Source organism: Chinchilla lanigera, unplaced genomic scaffold, assembly GCF_000276665.1.
Source record: "Chinchilla lanigera isolate Chin_1 unplaced genomic scaffold, ChiLan1.0 scaffold00160, whole genome shotgun sequence".
In the NCBI taxonomy this organism is placed as follows: Eukaryota; Metazoa; Chordata; class Mammalia; order Rodentia; family Chinchillidae; genus Chinchilla; species Chinchilla lanigera.
Window position 1 is genome coordinate 1,397,246 of NW_004955561.1, and position 25,845 is coordinate 1,423,090.

A 25,845-nucleotide genomic window follows, 5' to 3' on the forward strand; every position below is an offset into this window, starting at 1 on the left:
TGCCACTGAACTATATCCCTGGCCCAAGTTAGGTAGAATTTGAAAGAAGGCTTCCTAACCCATTGTTAGTGTGGACAGACCACCTTTTCCTCTCTTCAGATCCTACTGATTTGTTTGCAGAGATGGGCTCCAAGGCTAAAAGGGGGACCCTTGTTGGTTCTGTGAGCACAGGAAGACGCAGCCCTGGGAAGGATGAGCTTGGGGTGACAAAGCCTTGGGTTGCGAGGGCCCCGCAAAAGTGCAACTTCCTGGGCTACAGACTTTGACCTTGACCAAATCACTTTCCCTCCTGCTTCCTTGTTTTTGTCTTTATGAAAACAGTCATTCTCACCTGTCTCATAAGGTAGTTAGAAGGATCTAATATGAAAGTGTTCTGAGAAATGTGAAAGGGGCAAAGTATTTAGATGAAATGTATCATAGTCTACATTTATTCAACTGCAGAGCATCTGTGTCAGGACTCCCACTACCAAGCATTAGAGAAAAGTAAAGACTAAGAAATATACCTCTTAATGAACGAAAAAGCTGGAGAATATTTTTAGGATAATGGTAGGATGGGGCCTTCAGAGAAAGGACCTGAGGATTTAGGAATGGAAGTGGCCGAAAGCAGGCTGTGGTCAGGTTACTGAAAGGTGAGCAGGACTGAGTCGTAGAGGCACAATAACAACATATGGAGGCCTCAACCTGGCAGGGCGCCCATCTTTCCTTCCACTGTGGGTGTCAGCAAGGTGAGGGCTGAAGCTGCTCAAGTACTCCATGGGGAAGGAAGCTGTGGGATGATGGGGAGGGTCCCCCCACAGGCTGGAGCCTCATCAGCCTTCTCCTGCACCGGAAACCACAGGAAACGAGGTCAGTGCGTGGGGACACTCCCTCTGCTCCAGCACTCGCTGTGGCTTGGTCTTCCTGACCTTGCTGTCTGATTAGTAGGTCCTTGAAGCTATGAACCCCTTTGGCATGGAGCCTTTTGCCCCCAAGAGCTGGATCAGGCTTTGTGTACAGAGAGAAAGCTGGGTTATAGTCCTGAAATCAGCCAGGTGGGGGAGCAAGGGTACTTTTAGGGTCATGAGAGGTTTATTTGCACCCTGTGGTGCATTTTTCTTTGGGCACAACATTAAATGATGTGTCAGTCACCTCTGCATCTTCAGCACCCAGGGCAATGCAGTGCTTACTAGCTCTGTTAACTCTTTAAGTGAGGGGATGAAGCAGTGTCTTTAGAGGAAACTCAAATTTCAGAGCATGTTAATGGGCGGGTCAGATCTGCAGGGTGTTTTGGTTAAAAAATGGGTACACCACCCCCCAAACTGGTGCCAGGCCCTTTCCTGTTACTTCTGTGCCGTACCAAGCCCCCTCGTCTTTCAGGTGGGAGCAGTAGGGTTTTCTAGGGAACAAGGTGCATCTATCCATCTGTGGTTGGCCCCTCCATTCCTTAGTTTGTCTGCTTGGAGAAGGAATGTGGCCAGGCCTGCTGGTTAGGGTTGAGGAGGAGCTTTGGGGTAGGGCGGGGCCGGGGCGGGATAAAGCCAGGGCTTCTGTCTGGCACTGTGCTCCCAGCAGCTGCACGGCAAGGCCTGTTGCTCACTTTCAGACCACAAAGCCATGCTCTGGGTGCCCTGATCCCACAGAAGCCCATGGGGAGCCCCAGACTGGCAGCCTTACTCCTGGCTGTCCTCCTGCTGCCCACTGGCCTCTCTCCCTCTGCTGATATTGGCTGTGGCTATCTGCCTCACAGGATCACCCGCTGTCTACTGGCCTCTCACAAGGTAAGGTGCCTCTGCTGGATGGGACACCTGCTTGGCACGGGCCAAAAGTGTCCCATTCCTTTGCCTGCCCTTCCCTGCCTCCCTGTTCCCTGTGCTCTGATGGCAGCCTCAGTGTGTCCTCTACAGTGTCTTGGATGGATTGGAAAAGTCGTGGTGTGCTGAGGGCCTGGGCAGCGTGGAACTGGGAAGAAAAGGGCAGCAGCACATAGCTATTAGCTTGGGCCTCGGAATTGGATGCTTTGAAGCATATCAGAGTCCTAATAATAACTCTTCTCTTTTCCCTCCTGGACCCCTTGCCTGCAGGATGAGAGGTTTGCTGGTGAGTCTTACTTCCTGGCCTACTCTACCCTCCCTTCACTTCTCTTGTTCCTTCTTCTTCCCCAGCGAGCTCTCCTTTGTAACTTCTGGTTCGCAGTGTGGGAAGTAGCACAGTGTCAATAAAAAAGTGCATGACAAGCCTGGATTTGCGCTGCAGTTCTGCCCCAGATACATAAGCAGCTTCAGAGAATATATTTTTCCATCCACCCAACCCTCAGCTTCTGAGGAGTGGGGCAATGGAGGACTGACAGTACCATGAAACCAGTGTTGCTTCTGATCTGTGGGGAGGATTAATTGAGGGATGCAGGCAAATCTCCAGGCACTCAGTATATAAGTTCATTCCTTCCTTTCACTGGCCCCTAGTACAACAATAATTCTTCATATTTTACATTCTTCTGGTAAAATTGTGCCTTACCAGGCATTTCCTGGCACGTTATCTTATTTGCCCCTCACAGTAGCCCTACTTTGTGAGTGAAGAACCTGATACTCAGACAGGTTCTATAACCTGTCACCTCTCGGATGGGTCAGAGCTCAGCCTCAAATTCAATCGTTCCGAGGGAAGAGGGATCACCTTAGACTCTTATTTCCTTTCCATTTCACACAGGAAGTTGTGCCCATATTCCCTCTCATACCAGTCTTCCTCGTCCCACAAAGCATTGGCATGCTTGGTCTGGCACTGGCCCTGCTGTTTGTGGCTGCATCTAGTGTCAGGTCCTTCAGCTATGAAAAACAGGCCTTCAGGCCATGCTCAGTGGAGGTGTGAATTAGGAAAGATTTATGTCCTACTGTCAACCTCAGCAGGGAGTTGGAGCATCCTAAAAGAGCACACCGAGACTGGTCTGGGCACAGCTGTATGGCACTGTGATGGTGTTAATCTTTTCAGTGGTACTCATTCTTAAATGTTTTGGTTTTTATGAACTTATTTTTATTACTTGTATTTGAAAAGTAGGATATTTTTTCTTTTTTTTATTTTTCTCCAGTACCGGGAACCGAACTCACGACCTTGCGCTTGCCAGGCAGGCGCTTTGCCACTGAGCTAAATCCCCAGCCCCCGGATATTTTTTCTTATTCAAGTCTTATTTTCATTGCCTTCCCTGCCATACTAAATGCCCACATACTGCTTAAGAATTAGCAGTTTCTAAATTTTTACTATTAGAAATAATGAATACCTTTGCATAAATACATATAACTTTTTCTCTGCTTTAAGTTTTTTTTTTTTGTACTGGGAATCAAACTCAGGACCTCATACTTGCCAGGCAGGTGCTGTGCCACTGAGGTCTATCCCTGACCTCTGTTTAAAATATTAATTCTTTTTAATTGCATCATAATTTTCAGGACTCAGTTTGCTTGACATCATACTGTCTTTGATATAAAATGACTTTCTAGGGCCGGGGATATAGCTCAGTGGCACAGCACCTGCCTGGCAAGCACAAGGGCTTGGCAAGCATGAGGTCCTGAGTTTGATTCCTGGTGCCAAAAAAAACAAAAAGACAGCTGGGCATGGTGGCACATGCCTGTAATCCCAGCACTCGGGAGGCTGAGGCAGGAGGATTATTGCGAGTTCGAGGCCAGCCTGGGCTACAAAGTGAGCTCAAGGCCAGCCTGAACTGCATAACGCGATCTTGTCTCAAAAATAAAAAAATTAAAAAATTAAAAAAATTAAAAAACCCAAAAAGACTTTCTACCCAACATTAGGCCACATCCTCAGGCAAGGGAGGGGCCATGAGGAGCAAAACGCTAAGTGTTCCTCTCTACACAGGCCATCAGTGGGGCTGGTTCCACCTCCTGGTGCTGAGATCCAAAAAGTCTTACAAGTTCAAGTTCTGCCAGGGACACAGGATGCCAGCATCTCCTCAGGTACTCTCCCTATTCATGCTAGTCCTACCCTATGTCTCTTAGTCCTTTTATTTTCAGCCTCACATTTTGTTCTCCAGAGGTGCGAGGAGGTTGAACATGTAGGGGTTACACAGTAAAGGAAACTGAAGCCAGAAGGGGTTGAACAACTTCTCTGTGGTTCCTCAGGTTCTAGAGGTAGAAATAGAAGCCAGATTCCTGATTCCTGGCCTAAAGCCAATCTTGTTCTCTGCTTACAGAGGAAGCTGCTAAGCAGCAGTGTTCTGTCTGAGAAGGGGCTCCCAATTTCCATCTCCCATAAGAGGCTACGCTACAGAAGGACCCAGCCTTCAGATCCAGGGGCAGTGGGCTCACCGAGGCGTGGAGGTGGGCATGAGATGTGACAGGAGATGGCTTCAGCTGAGTAGTGCTATATGTACTAAGGCCAGTGTCCACACCTCCACAGGACCTGAGTTCACCTTTGAGTTGCTGCCTGAGGCCCGGGCTATTCGGGTGACCATTCCTCCAGGCCCAGAGGTCAGTGTACGTCTCTGTCATCAATGGGCACTCGAGTGTGAAGAGCTGAGCAGTCCCTTTGATGCCCAGGTACGGAGTGTCACTCCTGTAAAGAGCCAGCTCACTGCTGAAGCCCATGGGGACACCCATGAGGGAAAGTAACTGTTCAGGACTCTGTCAGATGAGGAGTCTGGCATGAAGGCTTCTCACCATAGACAGGAAAGAAAAGGGTCCTGTCATTTGGGAGGAGAGGAAGGAGAGGGGCAGGCAGTGTCCCAGAGGAACAAGGAGTGGTGAGTTCCCTCAAGGAGAGGCTCCTTAGTGGGAGTCAGCTTTCAGCTCTCCCACAGGTGGGTCCCCTGCGAACAGAACACAGTACTCAAATGCATGTTTGGGCACCTTCCCTCTCCTACACTTTGTTCTGCGCCTCAGAGAATAAAATAGTCCCTGATCTCCTGACTCGGGCCCCAAATCCCCCTCAGCTTCCAGTTGTTATAAATGCCACTATATACAATGGGTGCATCGCTGGAGACTGGTGCTGTACCCCAGAGGCCCTCAGCTCTCTTCATTTTTACCTTGGTGATGGCCACTCACAACTTCACCAAGATGAGTTAATGCTTCTAACACCCTGCAGATGGAGAGTCGGAGTGTAGTAAACACATACCTCTTTCAGTGTCTCCTTCACCCCCCACTCCACACAGAGCACCTCAGCAGAAGGGCTGTGTGCAAAGCAGAGACATTGTGAGAGGAGATTCTCAATGGAAGAAAAAAGTCCCATAGAATTAAAAACAGACTGTGTGGGCCAGCATCCATGTCTTCCTGCCCTTGTCCATAGTGCCCTTCCCTGTCTCACATGTCTTTTTCTCTCCCTTTGTTGCTTCATCAACAGAAAACTGTGGCTGGGGGTTGCACTTCAGACCTGCCTTATGAATTCCTTCTGCCCTGTCTATGCATAGAGGTGAGCGGAGGAAAATGTATAGGTTGTCCCTGAGTCCTTGGTCAAACATATTTCCAGTAAGTCAGGTTTTAAAGAGATGAGGTGGAGCTACGGGGTAGCTCAGTGGAAGAGTACTTGCCTAACAGGCACAAGGTCTAGGTTTGACCCCCAGTGCCACAAAATGTAAACAAAAAAAGACTAGCTGGGTGTGGTGGCACATGCTTATAAAGCCAGCACTCTGGGAGGCTGAGGCAGGAGGATCACCATGAGTTCAAGGCCAACCTGGGCTACATGGTGAGTTCAAGGCTCTGAAGTACATAGTGAGGCCCTGTCTCAAAAAAATAAACAAAAAATTTTTAAAATAAAGGAGGTGGGCTCAGTACAAAGGCCCTGGACTCAATCCCAGGTACAAAAAGAAAAAAGGGCTGAGTGTCACTGAGATGCTTACAAAGATTAGTGTCAGCGTGACTGTAGCCACATATGGTTAGAGGCGGAAGTGTCCTGCAGAACACATGACCTGCTTAGGGAGATTCCAGCCCCAGCCTCACTCAGCCCCGCTCTCCCTACTCAAGGCCTGGCTGCAGTGCACAGATGAAGAATGAACAGGCGCTGTCACTGTGTTCCACGTGACTCCGAAAGTCCTGGCCCTTCTGCCCTCTCTTGCAGTCCTCCCCATCTTCCACCTGAGGTATCCAGCAGAAAGACTGCTTTGGCCCAGTTAGAAAAGGCAGGGGGCCATGGAGAGGATACAACAGAGACCTGGTGCATTAAGCGACTGGCAGAGTGGACACTCCAGAGTGGGAGCAACACAGGCCCTAGCATTTGAGCATGGCTAGAAGTGGAGGCCAGGGAAGGGCAAAACTGAGGAACAAGGACCTCATGATCTCCCTCTTGCTGAGAGTTCCCTCCAGGGGGAAGTGGACTTAGCCCTTCACTTGGCAGTCTCTCCATGCTCTGGAGGTCCTACCTGTCCTTCCCCACATTCCACCTTGCTTCCCTTCTCTGTGCCCTCCCAGTGCAGAGAGCCTGCATCCAGGTAAAGCATGAGCCAGAATAAGCTTTAGGTCTGAGTGCTGTAGGAAAAGCCCTTCTCTGACTCTCCCTGCCTGCTCTCCTGCCCCTTCTCCCACCCCAGGCAGCCTACCTGCAAGAGGACACTGTGAGGCACAAAAAATGTCCCTTCCAGAGCTGGTCTGAAGCCTGTGAGTACTATTTGTATGCACTCCTGTGCACACATGCCCTCTCTGTGTTTATGTTTCACTGTCTCTGTTTCTATCTTACACACACACATACACATACACACACACACACTTCACTCCTGTGTTGGAAAAAGTCCTAAGTAGGTGCATTCCCTGGCATCACTGCGGGAAAGGGACAGCATGTCCATAACTGCCTGCCAACAAGTTTTGAGTACTGACCACTGCAGCTGTGATAGGGTCAGTAAGGTACGGCACAGGAAGTAGTATCCAAGTAGATGGGCCAGAGAACCAACCTCACCTCCTACCTCTGCCATTGTTTCTCTCAGGGCCCCATTTCCCCATCTGTAAAACTGTGACATTTGCTCTGCCCGGTTTTCAAACTGTTTGTGGGGCTTGAATGAAATATTCCAAGGCAAGTGACTGGTGAGTCTAAAGTGCAGTTCACATGTTGCTGTCCTCCAGGACAGTGCACCAGACATGGATGTGTGGCACCAAGCAGCCTGTAGGACACATGGGGCAGGTGATAGTAAGCACAAGGCTGCCAGGCATGAGCTCCAGAAAGGCAGAAGCCTACAAAGCTTTCGTGAGCAGAGCAGGCCCCTCAAGGGAGCTGGCACAGGAGTGGGGCTCAGATATGGGCAGAATAGAGAAGGGGAAGGAGGGGCAGGGGCTGGGGATTTAGCTCAGTGGCACAGTGCCTGACTGGCAAGAGCAAGGTCATGAGTTCGATTCCTGATACCGGAAAAAAACAACAAAAAAAAAAGGGGGTAGGGAGAAGAGGAAGGCATTGCAGGTTTTGAAAAGAGCCCATGCAGATTTGGAATGGGGCATAGCAAGGGGCTGGTGGAATGGAAAGGAGACTGCTGGGTAGAAAGACAGTAAAGGACATGGGAGTGGGGCGCTTACTGACTACTTGTTCAGGCCACGAGCTATCCTGGGCACTTTCCCATCATCTGGGTCCCTGGGGATGGGAGCAGCAAGATAAGGCTGGCGCAGGGCTGAGCCCCACCCCCCTGTGCTGATCTGGCTGCTTTCCAGATGCCTCTGACCTCTGGAAGTCAGTGCACTTCACTGACCACAGCCAGCACAATCAGATGGTCATGGCCCTGACACTCCACTGCCCACTGAAGCTAGAGGCCTCCCTCTGCCAGAGGCAGGACCAACACAGCCCCTGTGAAGACCTCCCCAATGCTACAGTTCGAGAGTCAGAAGGAGTAAGGACAATGCCCCCTGCCCTCGCACTCAAGGTGGGCAGAGCGGGAACCAGGGACCTTCTCCCTGACTGACTGCCCTCACCTTCACAGTGGTATGTTTGGGAGAAGGTGGACTTGCATCCCCAGCTCTGCTTTAAGGTACAACCATGGGGCATGCAGAGGGAGTGGCTGGTACCAGGGTGCCGTTGACTTGCTATTCCTGTATTTCTCAGTTCTACTTTGAAAACAGCAGTCATGTTGAATGCCCCCATCAAAGTGGTAAGCCAATGTGTGACCTCAGCTCAAACCCCATTTCATCCTCACCCTGCTGTGACGAAGCAGACCCCGCCCATCCCTGACTTCTCTGTCCACTGTAGCCCAGCTCTGATCTACTTCCACAAACAGGGTCTCTCATGTCCTGGAATGTGAGCACAGTCACCCAGTCTCAGCAGCTGATCCTGCACTTCTCCTCGAGGACACATGCCACCTTCAGTGCTGCCTGGAGTTACCCGGGCTTGGGGCTGGACACCACCGTGTCCCCGGTGTACAGCATCAGCCAGGTATGGCCAAGCCAAGGCTTGGCCCCTACAAGGTCCTGCTGCTTAGAGCAGGGCCCTCAATCTCCCTGTTCCTGAAGTGAGACAGGCCCTGGGTGGGTCGAGGGGACAAAGCCCTGACCTGTATCATCTGGTTAACCTATCTTCTGTGCTTGACTGGCTTTGTTCTGCTGGCCTGCTGCCAGTTAGTGGCAGTCTCTGATGGGACAGTTGCTAAGGCTTTCAGTTCCTGAACTTGCAGGGTGATAGGGGCAAGGGACTGCCCCCCCCCATAGCCAGCTGGGCTCCTGCCCACCTGGCCTGCTGCCACATTTGATGCTGATGCCATCCTTGGACCCAGCTATCCTCTACACACTCTCCTGCCTCCACAAGCACCGGTGCAGAAGTTCTCTGATGCTCTCAAAAGGGAACACCTCGGGATGGGGATGGGGAGCACTTGTCTAGCATGCCTCAAGTCCTGGGTTCAATTCCCAACATTGAGAAAAAAAATCAAGAGTCCCTAGAAGCTGAAGTGCTCTCAGTACAGTACTGTAAAGACATTTAACTGCATTATGTGGACAAAGAACAGTTGACTAGTAGATTCTCTTCTGTGCATCTGAGATAAAAACAAAACAAAAAACAAAGCCAGACATGGTAGTGCACACCTGAAGTCCTAGCACTTGGGAGACTGAGGCAGGAGGATTGCTGCGAATTCAAGGCCAGCTTGAACTACATTGTAAAACCTTATCTCAAAAAAAAAAAAAAAAAAAAAAAGATTAAATATACCCACAAAACCATAGCACCACCTAAGGATGACTAGCTTTTTCTAGTTCTTTCTTAAACGCTCACATGCAGCTTGGTTGTTTTATATCCTAAGGGGCTGACAAGCAGGCTGGTGGTAGCAAAAATTTAAGGTTTAAGACCAAGACCAGCCTGTTTGGTCTGCATAGAGACCCTGTCTAAAAAAGACAAAAAAAAAAAAAATTTAAGACCAAGTCATGTGCAATAATCTAAAACTGAGACCTACATCTACTGACCCATCTGCTTCTGTGAGCTGGGGAAAGACTAGCCTCACTGAATTCAGTCATGATTATGAGCCACTATATTAGTGTCTGCTCATAGCTGGTTGGAAAGTGAGGCCCCACTCAGGTGTGGGGCACGGGGCAGGGTGAGGAGGGTGGTCCTAAAGGATGGAGAATGGCCCACCCTCTAACAAGCATCAGAACACAGCGTGGAACCACGTTCCAGCTGAGACAGAGAACAGTTAATTCTGTCCAATTTGGCATGCGTTTATTGAGTCTCTACTCTGTGCCTACCCTGTAACACAGGGCCTCCCAGGGCCTCCTGGAAAAGATAGAAGAGTGTGACACAGTCTCTGCCCCCCGAGTGGTTCACAGCCTAATAACAGCTACTACTAAAATGCACATACACTGCAGTGTACTCCTGATGGCTATTCTCATCAGCGCTCTAAAATACAGATTGTTGTCCCCCCACCCACAAATGAAGAAGTGAGGCTGAGAGAGAGAGGTAACCCATCTCTACACAAAGAGACCTGTGAGGCAATAGCCAGGCCTGGACGATGTCTCCCCACTGCACAGCTCATCTTCGCAGGGGACGGGATGCCCCTGGGAAGGGGACCAGAGTCGGGACTCGAAAAACGCACACTCAGAGGTGCTGGGACTAAAGAGGACAGACAGAGTTGGCCCCCTGGTTTGTGAGCTGCTGAAGGCTGCAGGCTGGGTCTCTGCTAGCCTTTGCCAGGACTTGGCACAGAGCAGGTTTCAGAGCACATGCGGTGTGCGCTGTCTCAGCTGCAGCAGATGCTGACACCTGCCAAAGATCTGTGGGGGCTAGAGTGCTGGAAGTCTTGTCCTGCTGACATGTGGCCCCAGCCTGAGTGGCATGGGGGTAGGCAGGGGGCAGGACGGCAAGGACCAGCACGGTGAAAATACAGGCTGGACACAGCCAGAGTGCCTCTGTTGAGAGTGGTCATTTGGCTCTTCATTCCTTCAGACCAAGGACCCAGGCCCAGTGACAGTGGACCTCATCATCCCCTTCCTGAGGCCAGGGGGCTGTGTCCTGGTAAGGAGCCTGGCCTCCTCCACGTGTACTCCACAGTGCCTACTCTGTAGGTGGCACACATGGAAAATGCACTCTGCAAAAAGTCTAGTTGGCCAGCATAGGGCTATTTTCATTTATTTTTTTAGTACTGGAGATTGAACCCAGAGCCTTTCCCCTAAACTACATCCTCAGCCATTGTTTTATTTTTTAAAATTCTGAGAGAGGGTCTTGCTGAGTCATTAAATTGCTCAGGCTGGGCTCAAACTTTTTTTTGAGACAGTCTCACTGTGTCCTGTAGGCTGGCCTTGAAGTCTTGTGATCCTATTACCTCAGCTTCCTCAGTGCTAGGATTACAGGTGTGCACCATGCCCAGCATTTTTTTTTTTTTTTTTTTAGCTGTCTTTCTGGCTTCTCCTGATAAATGAGAAAACCTGGTGCTCTGTGCCCACTGGGACATGAAGACAGTGGCCTGGAGCCCAGTGGTACTGTTTGTTTCAGCTGCCCTGTTCTCTCCAGGTCCTCCGGGGCACCTGGGCCAATTTTGTCAGTTTACATACTGTGTCTGGTCTCCTCACACTTGCATTTCCGCCCTTGACCTGCTTTGTGCCAGGCCTAGAACTGGACCAGACACAGCCTGAGAAATTCCCTAGCCAGTGGGGAGCCCCACCTTACCCCAAGCTTACTTGGAGGTGCCCTGGAAGGAGGGGATGCTATGCTCACCAGGGCGGGGCTCTGTGCTCTCAGGTGTGGAGATCCGACGTCCAGTTTGCCAGGAAGCGCCTCTTGTGTCTGGAGGGTGAGTTCCTGGGCCAGGGGTGAGGGGGACGTTGGCCACTTAAGAGCGGGGCTTGGCTTCATGCTGCTTGTTTCAGCCCCTCGAAGACGCCTAGGGCTCTTGACCCTGGCGCTGCTGGGCCTCTCCACCCTCCTGATTGTTGTTCTGGTCCTCCCCTGTCGGCAGCTGCTGCCAGGTAAGCATGCCCCGAGGGTAGCCAGGGACTCAGACCTGTCCACTCCTCGTCTAGGGGGCCTCCCCTGCTCCCCTGTCCCCTGCGACTCCCCCAGGTCTCCGTCCTCTGAGGAGGGTGGCCCTCAGCCCCCTAGTGGGCAGGAATGGTTAGGCAGTGCCGAGGGTTCTGCCCGTAGTCTCTGTGCTGCGCTTGCCAAACCTCGAGCCCTGACTCTCCCTTGGTTGTTCGAAAGAGGCGCCTTTAATTAGCCCCAAGCACCGAACACCCTCAGGCTGCTTTGGTATGACCCATAGGTGCGGAGAGGGACAGGGAGGGAAGAGGACGGGCTGGGTCGCCCCTTCTCCCAGCTCAGGCATCGCTCCACCCCCAGGCCCTAACCGCGCGCGGCCAGTGCTGCTCCTCCATGCCGCGGACTCGGAGGCTCAGCGGCGCCTGGTGGGAGCGCTGGCCGAGCTGCTGCGGGCCGCGCTGGGCGGCGGGCGCGACGTGATCGTGGACCTGTGGGAGGGCGCGCGCGTGGCGCGCGTGGGCCCGCTGCCCTGGCTCTGGGCGGCGCGGGCACGCGTGGCACGGGAACGTGGCACCGTGCTGCTGCTGTGGAGCGGCATGGGCCGCAGCCAGGCCAGCGAGCCGGACCCCCTGCGCGCCCTGCTCTGCGCGGCTCCACGCCCGCTGCTGCTGGTTTACTTTAGCCGCCTCTGTGCCAAGGGCGACATCCCCCGGCCCCTGCGCGCCCTGCCGCGCTACCGCCTGCTGCGAGACTGGCAGCGCCTGCTGCGAGCGCTGGGCGAGCGACCTTGCCCCGCGGCCACCCTCGGGGGCCGCCCCAGGGCCCGGCGCGGCCTACGGGGCCGCCTGGAGCTGTGCCGCCGCCTGGAGCTCGAGGCCCAGCTTGCCCGCCGAGGCCCCGCAGAGCCCCGCCGCGGTCCCTCAGGACTCTGGCCACCGCCGTAGAGGCATTGGCTGGAGCCCCAGCTTGAGCCCTCTAATCTGAGTCCTCAAGGCGCCCCTGAGGACTGCTGGGAAAAGCCTTCTTGTCGGCTTCCCAGCTCAGGAGGCCCACCAGGCCCTGCTGTACAGCTTCCTCATACCTGATGCCGCCGCGACCGGAGAGAGATGTCCCTTGGTGCGGCGCACCTCCCCCCCCCCGCCCCGCCCCGTCCTCTCCCCAGAGCTCCTAAAGGACAGCAGTCGCCATGGCTTTAGTCCCGCTGGAGGCTGGAGAGTCCTGGCAGGGTTGGGAAAGCAGCAGCCGGGTGAGAAACCCCCTTGGGGGCCAAGGTTCTGGTTTCCCAGACCCAGGCCCTGCCCACATTGGAGAAAGAGGAAGGACTCGACTAGGGAAGAAGTTTTGGCGCAGGGTGGCCCAGACAAAGGGGAATGGGGCAAAAGACAGAGATCCAGAAAGACAATAAAGGTGATAAATGGAGGAACATGGTGTGCTTCTCTAGTGTGGCCCCCACGCAGCACCAGTCCGGGAGGATCTGTGCAGGCCGCCTGGGCGCTGTTTGTGTCAGCCTGTGAGCCCACATCCCCCCACCTGCCCCCTGTGTGCACCTGCCCGGTGTCCCTTGCTCTCCCACAGAATGCCTGGAAAAGGCAAAGGAGGAGAGGCACCCTGGATCCTCACTGTGATTCTTCCAAGAGGAGAGAGGAAAAACAGACCTGGCTAGGAGGATGTCCATCCTCATTCACCCAGCTGTGGCAATGGCACAAGGAACCTCAGTCCACCTGACTCTGTGTCCTGGGTTCCGACCCCCATACCACGCTGAGTCTAGGCCAGGCAGTGGTGAAAAGCCCACTTTCTGGTGCCCTTTGACCCTGACATCGAGGCCAGGAAAGTGTCTGAAGGAACCCTGGGTGTCCACTGAGAGGGAACTGGCTGGGCTCCTGTATAATGGTCACGTGGGAAACAGAAATATTCCAGAACTGTCCAGGCCCTGAGGTACCCGCAATGGGAGTCCTTCTTTGGGACTGTGGTATCAACAGCTCCCTCAGCCATGAAGCTGTGCTGCCCTCCCCAGGGCTCCTCCCAGCCAGGTGTCAGCAGTGGGGAGAAGACACCACCCCAGTCCTGGACTGCTGGCTCCCGGGCCTGGTATTGGAGGGAGGGACAGGGCGGGGCGGGAACAGCGGCTGCCTGCTGGGAGCCAAACCGAAAGCACTTGGCTGGAACTGGACGGGGAGTCGGGCTCCAGGAGTGGGAGTGCTGAGCTCTTCCGGACGGCACCAGGCCGGGAAGGCTGGAGAGGAATTCTAGCCCCCTGCAACCCACAGGCCCAGGGCTGAGTGAGGGCAGGTGGGAGGCGTCTGCCCCCCCCATTGGGGGGGCAGGACAGGGCTGCAGGCCTGGGTGCTGCCTGGCACCTGGAAGATGCCTGTGCCCTGGTTCCTGCTGTCTTTGGCACTGGGCCGAAACCCCGTGGTCATCTCTCTGGAGAGGACTGTGGGGCCTCAGGATGCTGCCCGCTGCTCTCCAGTGAGTCTGGGGCCTGGGGAGGGCTGGGGAGGACTCAAGCTTCCGAATGAGGCCCATCAGAGCCTTGGTCTGGTTTCTTCACTCCTGTCACCACCAGAACTGCCCGGGCTGGTCTGTCTGGTGTCAGGCAACGATGAAGCAGGGGAGGGGGCAGGAGCTGATCTGCTGCTATGGGAGGAGCTTGGATGAGGGAACCCCAGCAAGAGATAGGCAGGTTTTGGGCAGAGGAAGGTGCTTAAACTTGAACTGACTATCCTTTCCTCCTTCCAGGGCCTCTCCTGCCAGCTCAGGGGTAGGTATCATCCCTTTCATTGACAACAAAACTTCCCAGGATGAGGAGCCATCCTCGCCCCAGGCCTGCCCTGCCCGCCTCAGCAGCCCAGGAAGAGCCAGGCTCCTTGGCTGTCTGGGGTATCAGGTGTAACCGCACTGGGCTCCAGACAGCTTCAGCTCCCCCCACTCTTCATCCATTCACAGCTGGTGATGTGCTCTGCCTCCCAGGGAGCATCGAGTCTGCCCCAGGCCCCGTGCTGGTGCCCACATACCTGCAGACAGAGCTGGTGCTGCGGTGCCGCCAGGAGACCAGCTGTGATCTCTGTGTGCGTGTGACTGTCCACTTGGCTGTGCACGGTGAGTGAGTCATCCTGTGACTGTGCATGTGTGTGTGGCAGTGCATCAGGCAGGCATGAGGACCAGGGTGTGAGGCAGGCAGCACTGGGCATCCTTACCTCAGGGCACTGGCCCAAGGACCTGCAGGCCAACAGTGTCTGCAGGCCTGGTCCCTGCTTCCCACCCCTGGGCTGTCTGGAAGGAAGCCAAGCTCTAAACCAGTCCAGAGCAGGGCCTGACCTGGGTCTTACTCTCCCGTCCTTTCAGGGCGCTGGGAAGAGCCTAAAGATGAGAAGTCAGGAGGAGCAGCTGAACTAGAGCTGAAGGAGCCCAGGAATGGTGAGAACAGCCATGGCCCCACTGTTGTGCACAGGGCTGGCCCATGGCCGCTGGCTCTAACCCCTGCCTGTTGCTCTCAGCCTCTCTCCAGGCCCAAGTCCTGCTCTCCTTCCAGTCCTACCCCACTACCCGCTGCGTCCTGCTGGAGGTGCAAGTACCTGCTGCCCAGGTGCAGCCTGGCCAGCCCGTGGTATGTGAAATTAACACTAAGCACCTTCTAGACATGAGGTCTAGACATCACTTTCACATGCATTCTCTCTTTAAGTTCTGGTTCTAATCACAGCAACAGGCAAGACCTTTTAGCCCTTTGTTACTCAGTTTTTCCGTCTGTAAAATGGGACTAAGAATTAGTTCTCCCACTTATGTTTGACTTTGTGAGAAACTATTAAACAGGTTTTTTTCCAAGGAAGTTTCTACTATTTTACACTTCTACTTGCAGAGCATTGGAATTCTAGTTGCTTCCCATCTTTGCTAACACTTGGTATTATAATTTTAAAGTTTAGCCATTCCACTATGTATAGAGTGATATATCACTATGTGGGTTTGTTTGTTTGTTTTTTGTGGTGCTGGGGATGGAAACAGGACCCCCCCTGCCTCGGGCAAGTGCTCTACCCATGAGCTAAACCCCCAGCCCATATCATGATTCTTAGTTGTACATTCCTCAAGACTGATGCAGTCAGAGCACCTTTTCACAGGCTTACTATTTGTATAACTTCCTTTACGAAACATCTGTTAAAAATTTTTGACCACTTAAAAAAAAAAGCCAACCCTAGCCTCCCTGAAGGTGTAGCAGCAGGCCTCAGAGGGAAGAGGCTAGGCACATTTTTATGGCCTCTTCCAGCCCTCTAGAGCTCTGGTAGCTCCTACTGTCTTTGCAAGAGGAATTGTCTATGCCAGTGGTACAGTACTTCTATAACAGCATATTATATTATTTGAAGATCAGTGGATCTTTAAGGGGCGGTGGGAGAGGGGCAGTTTAAATAGATAAATAACTGATGTTTGCTGTGCAACTGTAGGGGTCATCTATCTCATGTAAAGCTATTATTTTTCTGAATCTTAGTGTTTTTGTATTTGTGTCCCCTACCACTCCCTTCTCAGCTGACGTAGATGTGCCTTCCAGACTGTCATCAAGGGTGACCTTCAATAACAAGCTAAGGATAAAAAAAACCAAAAAAACAAAAAACAAGAGCCAGGCTCAATGGCACATGCCTGTAATCCCATATACTCTGGAGGCTAAAGCAGGAGAATTAAAATTCTAGGCCAGAGTGGGCAATGTTAGCAAAACCTGTTCTTAAAATAAAAACTAAGAAGAGCTGGGACTCAGTGGTAGAGCATCTCTGGGTTGAGTCCCCAGTGCCACAAAAGAAACAAAAAGTCTGCCAGGTATGGAGGGGCATGCCTGTAATCTCAGCACTTGGGAAGCTGAGGCAGGAGGATCCTTGCGAGTTTGAGACCAGCCTGGGCTACAAAGTGACCTCAAGGCTGGCCTGAACTGCATAGTGAGACCCTGTCACAAAAAGACAAAACAGATAGTAAAACTGAAGCTTGGAGGGATGGCTTGTGATGCTCTCAGACTTAAAAGACAAATCCCACATTTCATGATGCAGACCCTGGTACAGGGAGGCCTATACAGCTGGAAGTTCTGGCTCTGCTGGGGCCGGATGGCACAGGGCCTTTGATGTCCCCTCCAGCCCCCGCTCTGTACTAAGCTAGCCAGCTGTCCCCTGGAAGAACTGCTTAGCCACTTGCTAAGGCAGTCCTCAGGGGCACTGAGGCACTGGGGTGGGACAATTCTGGGGAAGGGCCCCTGCATTCGTGTTGGGGTGTTTCACCTCAGTCTTGGCCAGGGTACCCCAAACAGCAGGGTTGGGGCAAGGACTCAGACACTTACAGAGGATGTTTGCTGTGGACCTGGGGTGCTGGAGGGAGTCAAGTGGTGTAATCACAGGCCATCCAGTATGAACCGTCATTGATGGGAGGAGGGCCAGAGAGCAGGGGGGGTCCATGCAGAGGAGCCCACACCCTGGCTGATTCTGAGGCTCACTCCACCCTCTCTTACAGGGCTCTCTAGTGTTTGATTGCTTCGAGGCTGCTCTGGGGACCGAGGTTCGAATCTGGTCCTACACTCAGCCGAGGTACCAGAAGGAACTCAACCTCACACAGCAGCTGCCTGGTAAGTGCCCCAGAGCCTCAGGGGTCCCAGGAGCGGGTGTGGTCTCTGTCCCTCCCACCCCTCCCTCCTGCTTTCACCCTCCTTCTATCCCGTCCACTTCGAGGGGACTAAGCTGCCTCCTCCCAAGTCAGTGCCTTGGGCCCCCTCTCCCCAGGTGACATGGCTTCCCCAGCATGCCTTATTTTGTGACTGAATGGATGTGGGTGGTCCCTTGGGGACAAGGACCTTTATGCATTGGATTCCCCCTTCTTTCTTTGGTGCCCAGGCCCACTGGAGGCATTTCTGTGATCTCTCCCCAGACTGCAGGGGGCTCGAAGTCCGGGACAGCATCCAGAGCTGCTGGGGTAGGGGCTAGGGCCAGCGGGTTGGGGGGAGGGAGGGCAGGTCTTAAATTAGAGTTAGGGTTAGGATAGAGTTAGTTTTAGATCTGGGCTACCAGGCCCTGGAAGCTCACAGAGCGCATTTGTCCATTCATTCATAATACATGAAGTGCAGAAGTTGCTATTCTGTGGTTGGCACTGGAAGTAAAAAGGTGAATCTCCCCTTATAACAAGTATTTATTTATACCAGGGACATATACAGGCCAAAGCACCCTCATGATTATGGTGCCCTCTTCCATCTATCAGAATAAAATTAAACCTGAAATAAAGGCTAAGAAAGTCAAAGTTTGGGTTTTTCTCCTGTACACTACTTGGATTTTACTTTTGTTTTTTATTTATTCTATGTGTATAACATACATGCAGAAAGTACGTGAGTGCATTGACCTAATATCTGATTCAGTTAGTTTGCACATAAATAAACATACATCACTGATACCAAGATATAAACATTGTTTTTTAAAAAATTATTAATTTCTTTCAACTCCATTTTCTTTTTGGTCTCAACCCACTAAAATACTACTCAGAGTCCAGCATTGTAGCACAAGCCTGTAATCCTAGCACTGGGAGTCTGAGGCAGAAGGATCAAAAATCTGAGCTCAGCCTAGGCAATTTAGCAAGACCCTGTCTCAAAATAAAAAAGATGGGAATATAGCTCTTGTACAAAGGCCCTGGGTTCCACGGGAGTGGGGGTGGGGGACTACTCAGCACCAGAGCTTTTTTTTTTTTTTTTTTTTGAGACAGGGTCTTGTTGTACAGTTCAGACTGCCCCTGGACTCACTATGTAACCCAAGCTGGCCTCAAACTTGCTGCAATCCTGCCTCAGCCTTCTGAGTGCTGGGATTACAGGTGTGCGCTACCATGCCTGGCAGCACCAGAGCTTTAAATCATAGATACACAGATGGATTTCATTTCCTCCTTCACTCAGTAGACATTGCTTTACTTATTCAAGACATATGTACTGAGGGATTACACTGCACCAGGCATAGCTAGAGTGAATCAATAAACAAAACTGACAAGACTTTTGTCTTTATGGAGCTGGGAGTCAGGTCAGGGTCAGGCTGAGGAAGGACGTGATAAATGCAGGCAGATGTGATGCATACAGGAAATTGGATGGTGATTAGTGATGCAGAGAAAGATCTAAGGAAGAGGGAGGGCAAGATTGGGCAATGCAGCAGTGGGACTGCCTCCTTCTCCTGAGGGAGGAGCTGTGTGAGCACTGAGCCAGAAGGGGTCCCTGCAGAGAGCACAGCCATCACCGAGGTGCTAGGTGGGAATGTGAGCAAGGAGCAGTAAGAAAGGTCTGCAGCAGAGTAATTAAGGGCGCTGATTACTGAGAGTCATTAAGGTGCTAGGAGACAGGTTATTGAGAGGTCATAGTGCTAGGTTGGGTAAGGCCTTGCCAGCTGTCTTAAGGACGGTAGTTTTTACTGGGAAGACAGGATAAGAGGGTTCTGAGAGATAGAGAGTGGCTTGTTTTACTAACTGCTGGCAGCAAGGGAGGGGAGGGAGAAGAGCTATCTCAAGACCAAATGCCAGGAGCTCTCTGGGCCAGGCAGGCTCTTGGCCTGTGGCCAGGACAGTCTTGTCTGGGTGGGGACATAGCCTCGGCCCTCAAGGGCCCCTAGTCTACATGAGTGAGGGAAATTTGCGAGCACAGCCCAGGCTGCTGAGTAGAAGAGATGAAGTGTAAGCCGTCCCCTCTCTGTGCCTCCCCGACCAGTCCTGCCCTGGCTCAACGTGACTGCAGACGGCGACAATGTTCGGCTTGTGCTCAACGTCTCCGAGGAGCAGCATTTTGGCCTCTTACTGTACTGGAATCAGGTCCAGGGACCCCTAAAACGCTGGTTGCACAGAAACCTGGTGAGGCTGCTCCCTCCCATCCCCAGATCCATTTGTGCTCTAGGCTGCTCTCCATTCTAGGATCAAAAGAGACCCTTGAAGGACACACACCCAGAACAGGGGAACCCTGGTGGAGGCTCTGCCTGCCATTTCCTCTGCCTCCCCTGTTTCCTCTTCCTTATCTTCAACCTCCCTCTTCTGCTTGTCCCACAGACTGGGCCACAGACAATTATCTTGAACCACACAGACCTGGTTCCTTGCCTCTGTATTCAGGTAGGAGCAGAGCACAGCTGGTAGCCAGGGGAAAAGGACGGGGAGGGGTGGCAAGGGGTGGCCTTCCTGTCTTCTGGTCCTCTGTACTCTGTTGAGCTCCCTGGGGTGGCTGGCATCATGTTTGCTCTTGCCATTTGCTGGACTACCTCTCCAAGCTTATTTCCTATCTATAACTAGGAATAGGCTGGCCCAGCCTCACAAGGCTGCTGTAAAGAAGTGTGCCCCATCCAGGCTTAAAAACATTGCTATTCCCTTTCCTTCCACTGCTTGCTTGGTCACCGGGCCTGTTGTCGATCTCTGACATTGATGGCTCTCAGTCTGTCTCCCTCCTCTCCACTGGGACACTGTCACCTCTCCTTTATTTTTTTCAATAACCTCTGGCCCCATCTCCCTTGCCATTGCTTCCCTGGACTGTTGGGCCCCATACTCTGTCCCCAGCTGAACCTTTCCCACTGTCTTCTCCCCAAGATGCCCCTTTTGAGGATCAAGGCTCACCCACCGCTGTGCCTCAGGCAGTTTTGCTCAGGCAATTACCACTCTGGGAACTGCCCTCACCCCTTTCCAAACAACCAGGCCTGCCCAGCTCCAGGCTACCTCTTTCCCAAAGCTCCTGTCAGCTGTCTTCTCCTAACCCCCTTGCACTTGCGTTGTTCCCGTGTTCTTTTTTTATTTTTTTTGGTACTGGGAATCGAACTCAGGACCTTGTGCTTGCCAGACAGGCCAGCTATATCCCCGGACCCTCTCCCTTGTTCTTTTCTTCTGTCCTTCCTTGCTCATGTATACTGCCTTTCACATTTGGACAGCTAATGCTTCTTCTCCTTTCTCCCTCCCCTTCCTCCTCCTCCGCACTGAGGATTAAACCCAGGGCCCTCACTGAGCTATATTTCCATCCCAGGCCCTTTTTTATTTTTTTATTTAGGGTCTCACTTAGAGCCCCCACATTTAAGTTGCCCAGGCTGGGCTTGAACGTGTGATCCTCCTGCCTCAGTTTCCCAAGTGCTAGATTACTGCCTTAAAAAGTCTGTTGTGGTAATACAGACCTGTATTTCAGCAGTCTGTGGAGGATCAAAACTTCTAGCCCAGCTTGGGTAATTTAAAAACTAAAGGAAAAAAAACTTTTAAAAGGGCTGTTGATGTAGTTGTGTGAGGCCCTGGGTTCAGTCCCTAGTACCACACACACATATACATGCACATAAAAAGTGTGTTGAAAGAATAAATGAATAGGTCCTTAGCACCCAGCACATATGAGATACTCATAAGGTGATTATGGATGAAGTGTCACCCATCATCTAACATGCCTCCCTTACTGCTAAGGCACAGCAAACACTCATTTAAGGTCTGTTGAAGATGTTGTCTGTGCTGGGTGTTGTGTTTGCTGAAAGAATACATTTTTGCAGCACTAGAGCTTTGTAAAGAGCCAGGCCCAGTGACCAAGACCTAGGCAACTCAGACCTAGGCCCTGTCCAGTGCCTTCACACTGTGAGCTGAATGCAGTGTCCTGGGTGCCTGTCTGGACTAGTGCTTGCTTATGGAGGGAGGCTGGCTGTGTTGAACTGACCCAAGCAGAGCCCTTTTCTTTCCAGGTGTGGCCCCTGGAGCCCGACCCAGTCAGGACCAGCATCTGCCCCTTCAAGGAAGGTGAGCAGATTGCCTAACAATGGTTGGGGGTTGCACATGTGGGCAACAGCTGGCTGCATGTGACCCTCGTCTTCTGCCACAGACCCTCGAGCACACAGGAACCTGTGGAGAGCAGCCCGCCTGCGGCTGCTGTCACCCAGGAGCTGGTGGCTGGATGCACCATGCTCCTTGCCTGCAGAGGTGACGCTGTGCTGGCAGTCACCAGGCGGGGACCCCTGCCAGCCCCTGATCCCACCGCTGCCCCTGGAGAATGTCACTGTGAATGTAAGCCAGGCGGAGGGCGGCACAGAGCGGGGAGAGGGAGGGCACCCACGCTGCCTTTTTACGACTTCACCACTCCCTGCTTTCCACAGAAGGCCATCGAGTTTCCTGTGCTGAAAGGCCACCCCAACCTCTGTGTCCAGGTCAGAAGGGGGTGCAGAGTGCTGGGCCCAGGGCAGGAGGCCACAAGACCCCCCACTTGAGTCACAGCTTTGCACCCTCTTTATTCTTGGGCCCCAGGGCATAATGCTTAGCAGCTGCCTCTTGAGAGTTCCACTACATTTAGTAGTGCAACGCCTAGGGGAGTCACAACACCTCTGGGATATGTCTCAAGGAGATGATAATAGATACTTCTTGGAGTGAAGAGGAATGAGAGAAGTGCTTGCCTCTGGGACAGGCACAGACTAAATACTATAAATGTTAGCTGCTTTGATCACTGTTATCACTAGCTTATTTTCCCACCTGTGGAACAGGTTGTAACATCATAGATTATAAAATCATTCACTTAGCTGGGCATGGTGGCGCATATCTGTAATCCCAACACATGAGAGGTTGAGGCAGGAGGGTCATTGAGATTTTGAGGGCAGCCTGGTCTACACAATGAACTCAAGGCCAGCCTGAACTATATAGTGAGACCCTGTCTCAAAAAGACAAAAATAAATAAATAAAATCATTCACTCAATATTTAGCATCTACTTTGTGCCAGGCACTGTTTTAGGTAGTTGTGGTCTGTAGGTGAACAAATGTCTCTGTCTTCAGAGAACCTATGTTCTAATGGAGAAAGGCAAATAACATTCCATAGTAAGCAAATTAAAGAGTCTGCTTTCATTGTATACAAACACTCCAGGAAAGATGGAGGGGCTAGGGAGGACTAGGATTGTGGTTTTAAGTGGGGTGGTTGGGGAGAAGGGACTTGCCTCTTTGGGAAGGTGGTTGATGAATTGGGAATGCTGTAAATGCTTTAAGAACTTAAAAAAAAAGACCTTAGAGGCACTCACTTTAAGACAGAGGACGATGGAATGGCTCCTGATCATGAAGCCCTGGGTCCAGATTCCCTACCCAAAGGGCTTCCCTTCGCCTGCCCCTTCTTTTCTGGCCTTTCAAGTCTAGTGCTTCCTTTTTCTCGGGCCCTTCTGGACAGGTACGCAGCTGGGAGAAGGTACAGCTTCAGGAGTGCTTGTGGTCTGGTGAGTCAGGGCCCACTGTAGTAGGGGTGCTCCCTGGAGGGCTGGCTTGGGGGCTGAGTCAGGGCGTGGGAGAGGCCTGTGGCAGTTTGCAGCAAGGCCGGGGCAGGCTAAGAGTGCCTTCTCACTCCTCCCAGGCTCACTGGGGCCCCTCAAGGATGATGTACTTCTGGTGGAGACCCAAGGCCAGAAGGATAACAGATCACTCTGTGCCTTGGAACCCAGCGGCTGTACTCCACTGCCCAGCAGGGCTGCCACGGTGAGGGGCAGACCTTCTCCCACAGACCTCTCCAGCTCCATCTCAAACCTGGCCTCTCATCTGCACTCCATCCAATTTCCCCTACTCTGTGCTAGGTCCTGTGCTGGTCTCTGGGGATGGTGTGTGTGTGTATGTGTGTGTGTGTGTGTGTGTGTGTGTGTGTGTGTGCAACTCAAACCTAGGCCCTATCCAGTAGCCACTTGAGTCTCCCAGCCCTTCCCCCAACTGCAGTCTGGCAGTCTACCCCAGGTGACAGCCCGCACCCCTTGGCTTGGCAGAAGGCAGCTCGCCTTGGAGAGCAGTTGCTTCGAGACCTACATGCAGGCCATTGTCTGCAGGTAAGTAGCTGGGAGGAGGTCCCTGCCCACTACCAAGAACAGTATGTCTAAACTAGCACTCACCTACTGCTAGGCCTATGCATGTCCAGCCCTGAGGGAGGAAAGGAAGCACAGCTCTTGTGCCCACAGAGCTCACTGCTGGCTAGACCAGTGCACAGCCACACTCACAAGTGCAGTTGGTTCCAAAGAGAGCATCAAGGAAAGCGCTCCTGCCGTGCCGGCATGCAATCCCAGCACTCGGGAGGCCGAGGCAGGGGTCACCGAGTTCGAGGCCAGCCTGGGTTACATAGTGAGTTCAAAGCCAGCCTGAACCACATAGAGAGATGCTATCTCAAAAAACAAAAACAAATTTAAAACAACAAAACAGGATTTCTTCCTTTGAATCTGTTTGTTTGCTTATGGGGCCTGGGTTCAAACCCAGGGCCTGGAGCATGCTAAGCCTGTGCCTCTACTGAGTTAAATCCCTACCCCTTGTGGGCACAGTAATGGCCCCTACAAGTAGACACAACTCAATCAGGGCAAGCACTTTGAAGTAATCCTCCATGGTGTGGGACGTATTCATAGTTGGGGCTAAGAATCTGGAGCTCAGGCTGGCTCAGAACTCGGGGCTTGTGTCTTACAGTTGTGGGATGGTGACCTAGGAGCATTGTGGGCCTGCCCGGTGGACAAGTGTAAGTATTGTGAAAGCTGCCCTTCCTCCACGTATAAGAGTTAGAATCTTTTTTTTTTTCCCCTGGTCTTTTTGAGAAAGGGTGCACAATGCAGGCTGGCCTTGAAGTCACTTTGTAGCCCAGGTTGGCCCTGAACGCACAGTGATCCTCCTACCTTAGCCTCCTGAGTGCTGGGATTACAGGTGTGTGCCACCACGCCCAGCCCAGGAGTTGTTATCTTGACAGTACCATTCTTGGGGGTGCAGAGGACACACGTGCAATAGCTTTGTCCTTCTTTGGAGGCCAATGACTCGGGTCATTCCATAATTCATTCAAAACATGAGAGCTTGATGGGACCCCAGATCACAGAAAAAATAGAATGCTACCCCACCAACAGAAGGCCAAAAGCACATAAGCCAAATAACCAGTTACATTTACTGAGTGTGGACTAGCAATAACATGACCTCTCGCAGCACTCTAAAAGGGTTTGGTGCTGTAAATGTGGACCAGTGCACTCTGGAGTTTCTAGCTGTACTCTGAAAGATAAGCTAGGTGAAGGGCTGCGCAGAGATGCCTTTTTTTGTGGTGATACTGGAAACCAAATGCAGGCCCTCTTGCACACCAAGCACGTGCTCCATCACCGAGCTATGTCCCCCGCCCTTTTTGAGATACAGTCTCCTTAAATTGCCTAAACGGGCCTTGAATTTGTGACCTCCTCCCCAGTAGCTGAAATTAGGGGCATGTGCCACCATGCACTGCCATAGAGTTCCTGAAGGGTTATAATAAAACTTGCATTTTAAGATCTTTGCAGCTGCCAGAATTGTGAATAGACTGGAGTGGGGAAAAAAGGCCAGGGATAGCAGTTGGGAGGCTATTGAGTAATCTGACACACCAGAGTCAAGGCAGTCTCAGGCCTACGGAGAATACTAGCTGAGAGTTGAGCACCTGGGACTCTTGGGACAGTGTTCAGCAGTTAATGTAGGTAGTAGTGTCACTCCAATGTTACAGATGTGAAAACCGAGGCAGAAGTCGCTTATCCCAAGTCACATGTGTTCAGACACAGTCTGACGCTCTGTGCCGTGGATTTCGGGCAAATCGCTCCTTTGTGAGCCTCAGCCTTTCTCCTCTGAAGTGGGGTGAAGTGCAGCGGTCCTAACAGCCTGTCTTCCTCCTCCGGGCTCGCAGACGTCCACAGGCGCTGGGCACTGGTATGGCTGGCCTGCCTCCTCCTCGCTGCTGCGCTTCTCCTCCTGCTCTTCCTCCGGAAGGACCACGGGAAAGGTGAGCACCGGACTGTCCCCTCCGCAGGCCCAGGGGCGCCAGCTCCCAGGCTGCCCGCCCTCTCTCGCCTGCGTGGCTGAGGCCCCTGGAGCCGGTGGTCCCCCTACGCCCGCCCTCTGCTCTGCTCTCTCCAGCAGCTGCCGACGGGGCCCGCGCGGCCCTGCTACTCTATTCGGCGGATGATGCGGCCTTCGAGCGCCTGGTGGGCGCGCTGGCGTCGGCGCTGAGCCGGCTGCCGCTGCGCGTGGCCGTGGACCTCTGGAGCCGGCGTGAGCTGAGCGCGCAGGGCCCGCTAGCCTGGCTGCATGCGCGGCGGCGGCAGACCCTGCAGGAGCGCGGCGTGGTGGTGCTGCTCTTCTCGCCCGGCGCCGTGGCGCTGTGCCGGGAGTGGCTGCAGGGCGAGCCGCCGGCGCCGGGAGCGCACGGCCCGCACGACGCCTTCGCCGCCTCGCTCAGCTGCGTGCTGCCCGACTTCCTGCAGGGCCGGGCACCGGGCCGCTATGTGGCCGCCTGCTTCGACGGCTTGCTGGCTCCGGACGCCGTGCCCGCGCCCTTCCGCGCCGTGCCCCTCTTCTCCCTGCCCTCGCAGCTGCGCGGCTTCCTGGACGCCCTGCAGGGGGCGCGCGCTGCACGCCCCGGACGGCTAGAGGACAGCGCGGAGCAGGTGGCCCGCGCCCTCCGACCAGTCTTGGACAGCTGCTTCCGGCCCCCACCGCTCGGGATGGGCCCGGGGCCGGGGGCGGGACTTGAATAAAGCAGAACTGGTTTTCTACGCGCGTGTCCGCGTCTGACCCCTGCGGCGCGGCGGCTGCCAGGGCAGC

General features: G+C 53.1%; 2 protein-coding genes across 9 annotated transcripts; both read left to right on the plus strand.

Annotated features, from left to right (window-relative positions):
• The first annotated feature begins 40 nt into the window (after positions 1-40).
• Positions 41-12,754, plus strand: Il17re (interleukin 17 receptor E). 3 transcript variants are annotated; one of them, XM_005413049.2, is made up of 15 exons: positions 41-1,757; positions 2,061-2,076; positions 3,835-3,932; positions 4,169-4,295; positions 4,375-4,445; positions 5,314-5,382; positions 6,497-6,563; positions 7,599-7,774; positions 7,865-7,912; positions 7,987-8,032; positions 8,159-8,313; positions 10,303-10,371; positions 11,095-11,146; positions 11,223-11,321; positions 11,692-12,754. In XM_005413049.2, exons 1-15 carry the CDS (start codon positions 1,626-1,628, stop codon positions 12,273-12,275), a joined length of 1,809 nt encoding a protein of 602 aa, XP_005413106.1. In that variant the 5' UTR covers positions 41-1,625; the 3' UTR covers positions 12,276-12,754. The 3 variants fall into 3 exon arrangements, with proteins under 3 accessions (XP_005413106.1, XP_005413107.1, XP_005413105.1); XM_005413050.2 differs by having other exon boundaries at positions 42-1,757; positions 4,375-4,514; XM_005413048.2 differs by lacking the exon at positions 10,303-10,371 and having other exon boundaries at positions 43-1,757; positions 4,375-4,514.
• Positions 12,755-12,854: 100 nt separating this feature from the next.
• Il17rc (interleukin 17 receptor C) lies at positions 12,855-25,796 on the plus strand. 6 transcript variants are annotated; one of them, XM_005413040.2, is made up of 18 exons: positions 12,855-13,800; positions 14,071-14,092; positions 14,278-14,430; positions 14,677-14,748; positions 14,829-14,938; positions 16,810-16,921; positions 17,221-17,265; positions 19,022-19,161; positions 19,354-19,413; positions 20,997-21,051; positions 21,134-21,315; positions 21,405-21,455; positions 22,454-22,499; positions 22,634-22,755; positions 22,995-23,093; positions 23,716-23,764; positions 24,929-25,024; positions 25,159-25,796. In XM_005413040.2, exons 1-18 carry the CDS (start codon positions 13,696-13,698, stop codon positions 25,776-25,778), a joined length of 2,139 nt encoding a protein of 712 aa, XP_005413097.1. In that variant the 5' UTR covers positions 12,855-13,695; the 3' UTR covers positions 25,779-25,796. The 6 variants fall into 6 exon arrangements, with proteins under 6 accessions (XP_005413097.1, XP_005413098.1, XP_005413099.1 ...); XM_005413041.2 differs by having other exon boundaries at positions 25,162-25,796; XM_005413042.2 differs by having other exon boundaries at positions 23,034-23,093.
• The last annotated feature ends 49 nt before the right edge of the window (positions 25,797-25,845 follow it).

What these genes read in the sequence shown, in the direction of transcription:
- Il17re (XM_005413050.2), top strand. Translation starts at nt 1,626, where the DNA reads ATGGGGAGCCCCAGACTGGCAGCCTTACTCCTGGCTGTCCTCCTGCTG. An exon ending in GGATGCCAGCATCTCCTCAG is followed by an intron (nt 3,933 to 4,168) that starts GTACTCTCCCTA and finishes CTCTGCTTACAG; the next exon opens with AGGAAGCTGCTAAGCAGCAG. An exon ending in GGGCTCACCGAGGCGTGGAG is followed by an intron (nt 4,296 to 4,374) that starts GTGGGCATGAGA and finishes ACACCTCCACAG; the next exon opens with GACCTGAGTTCACCTTTGAG.
- Il17rc (XM_005413040.2), top strand. Translation starts at nt 13,696, where the DNA reads ATGCCTGTGCCCTGGTTCCTGCTGTCTTTGGCACTGGGCCGAAACCCC. An exon ending in CCTCACACAGCAGCTGCCTG is followed by an intron (nt 16,922 to 17,220) that starts GTAAGTGCCCCA and finishes ATCTCTCCCCAG; the next exon opens with ACTGCAGGGGGCTCGAAGTC. An exon ending in CAGCATCCAGAGCTGCTGGG is followed by an intron (nt 17,266 to 19,021) that starts GTAGGGGCTAGG and finishes CTCCCCGACCAG; the next exon opens with TCCTGCCCTGGCTCAACGTG.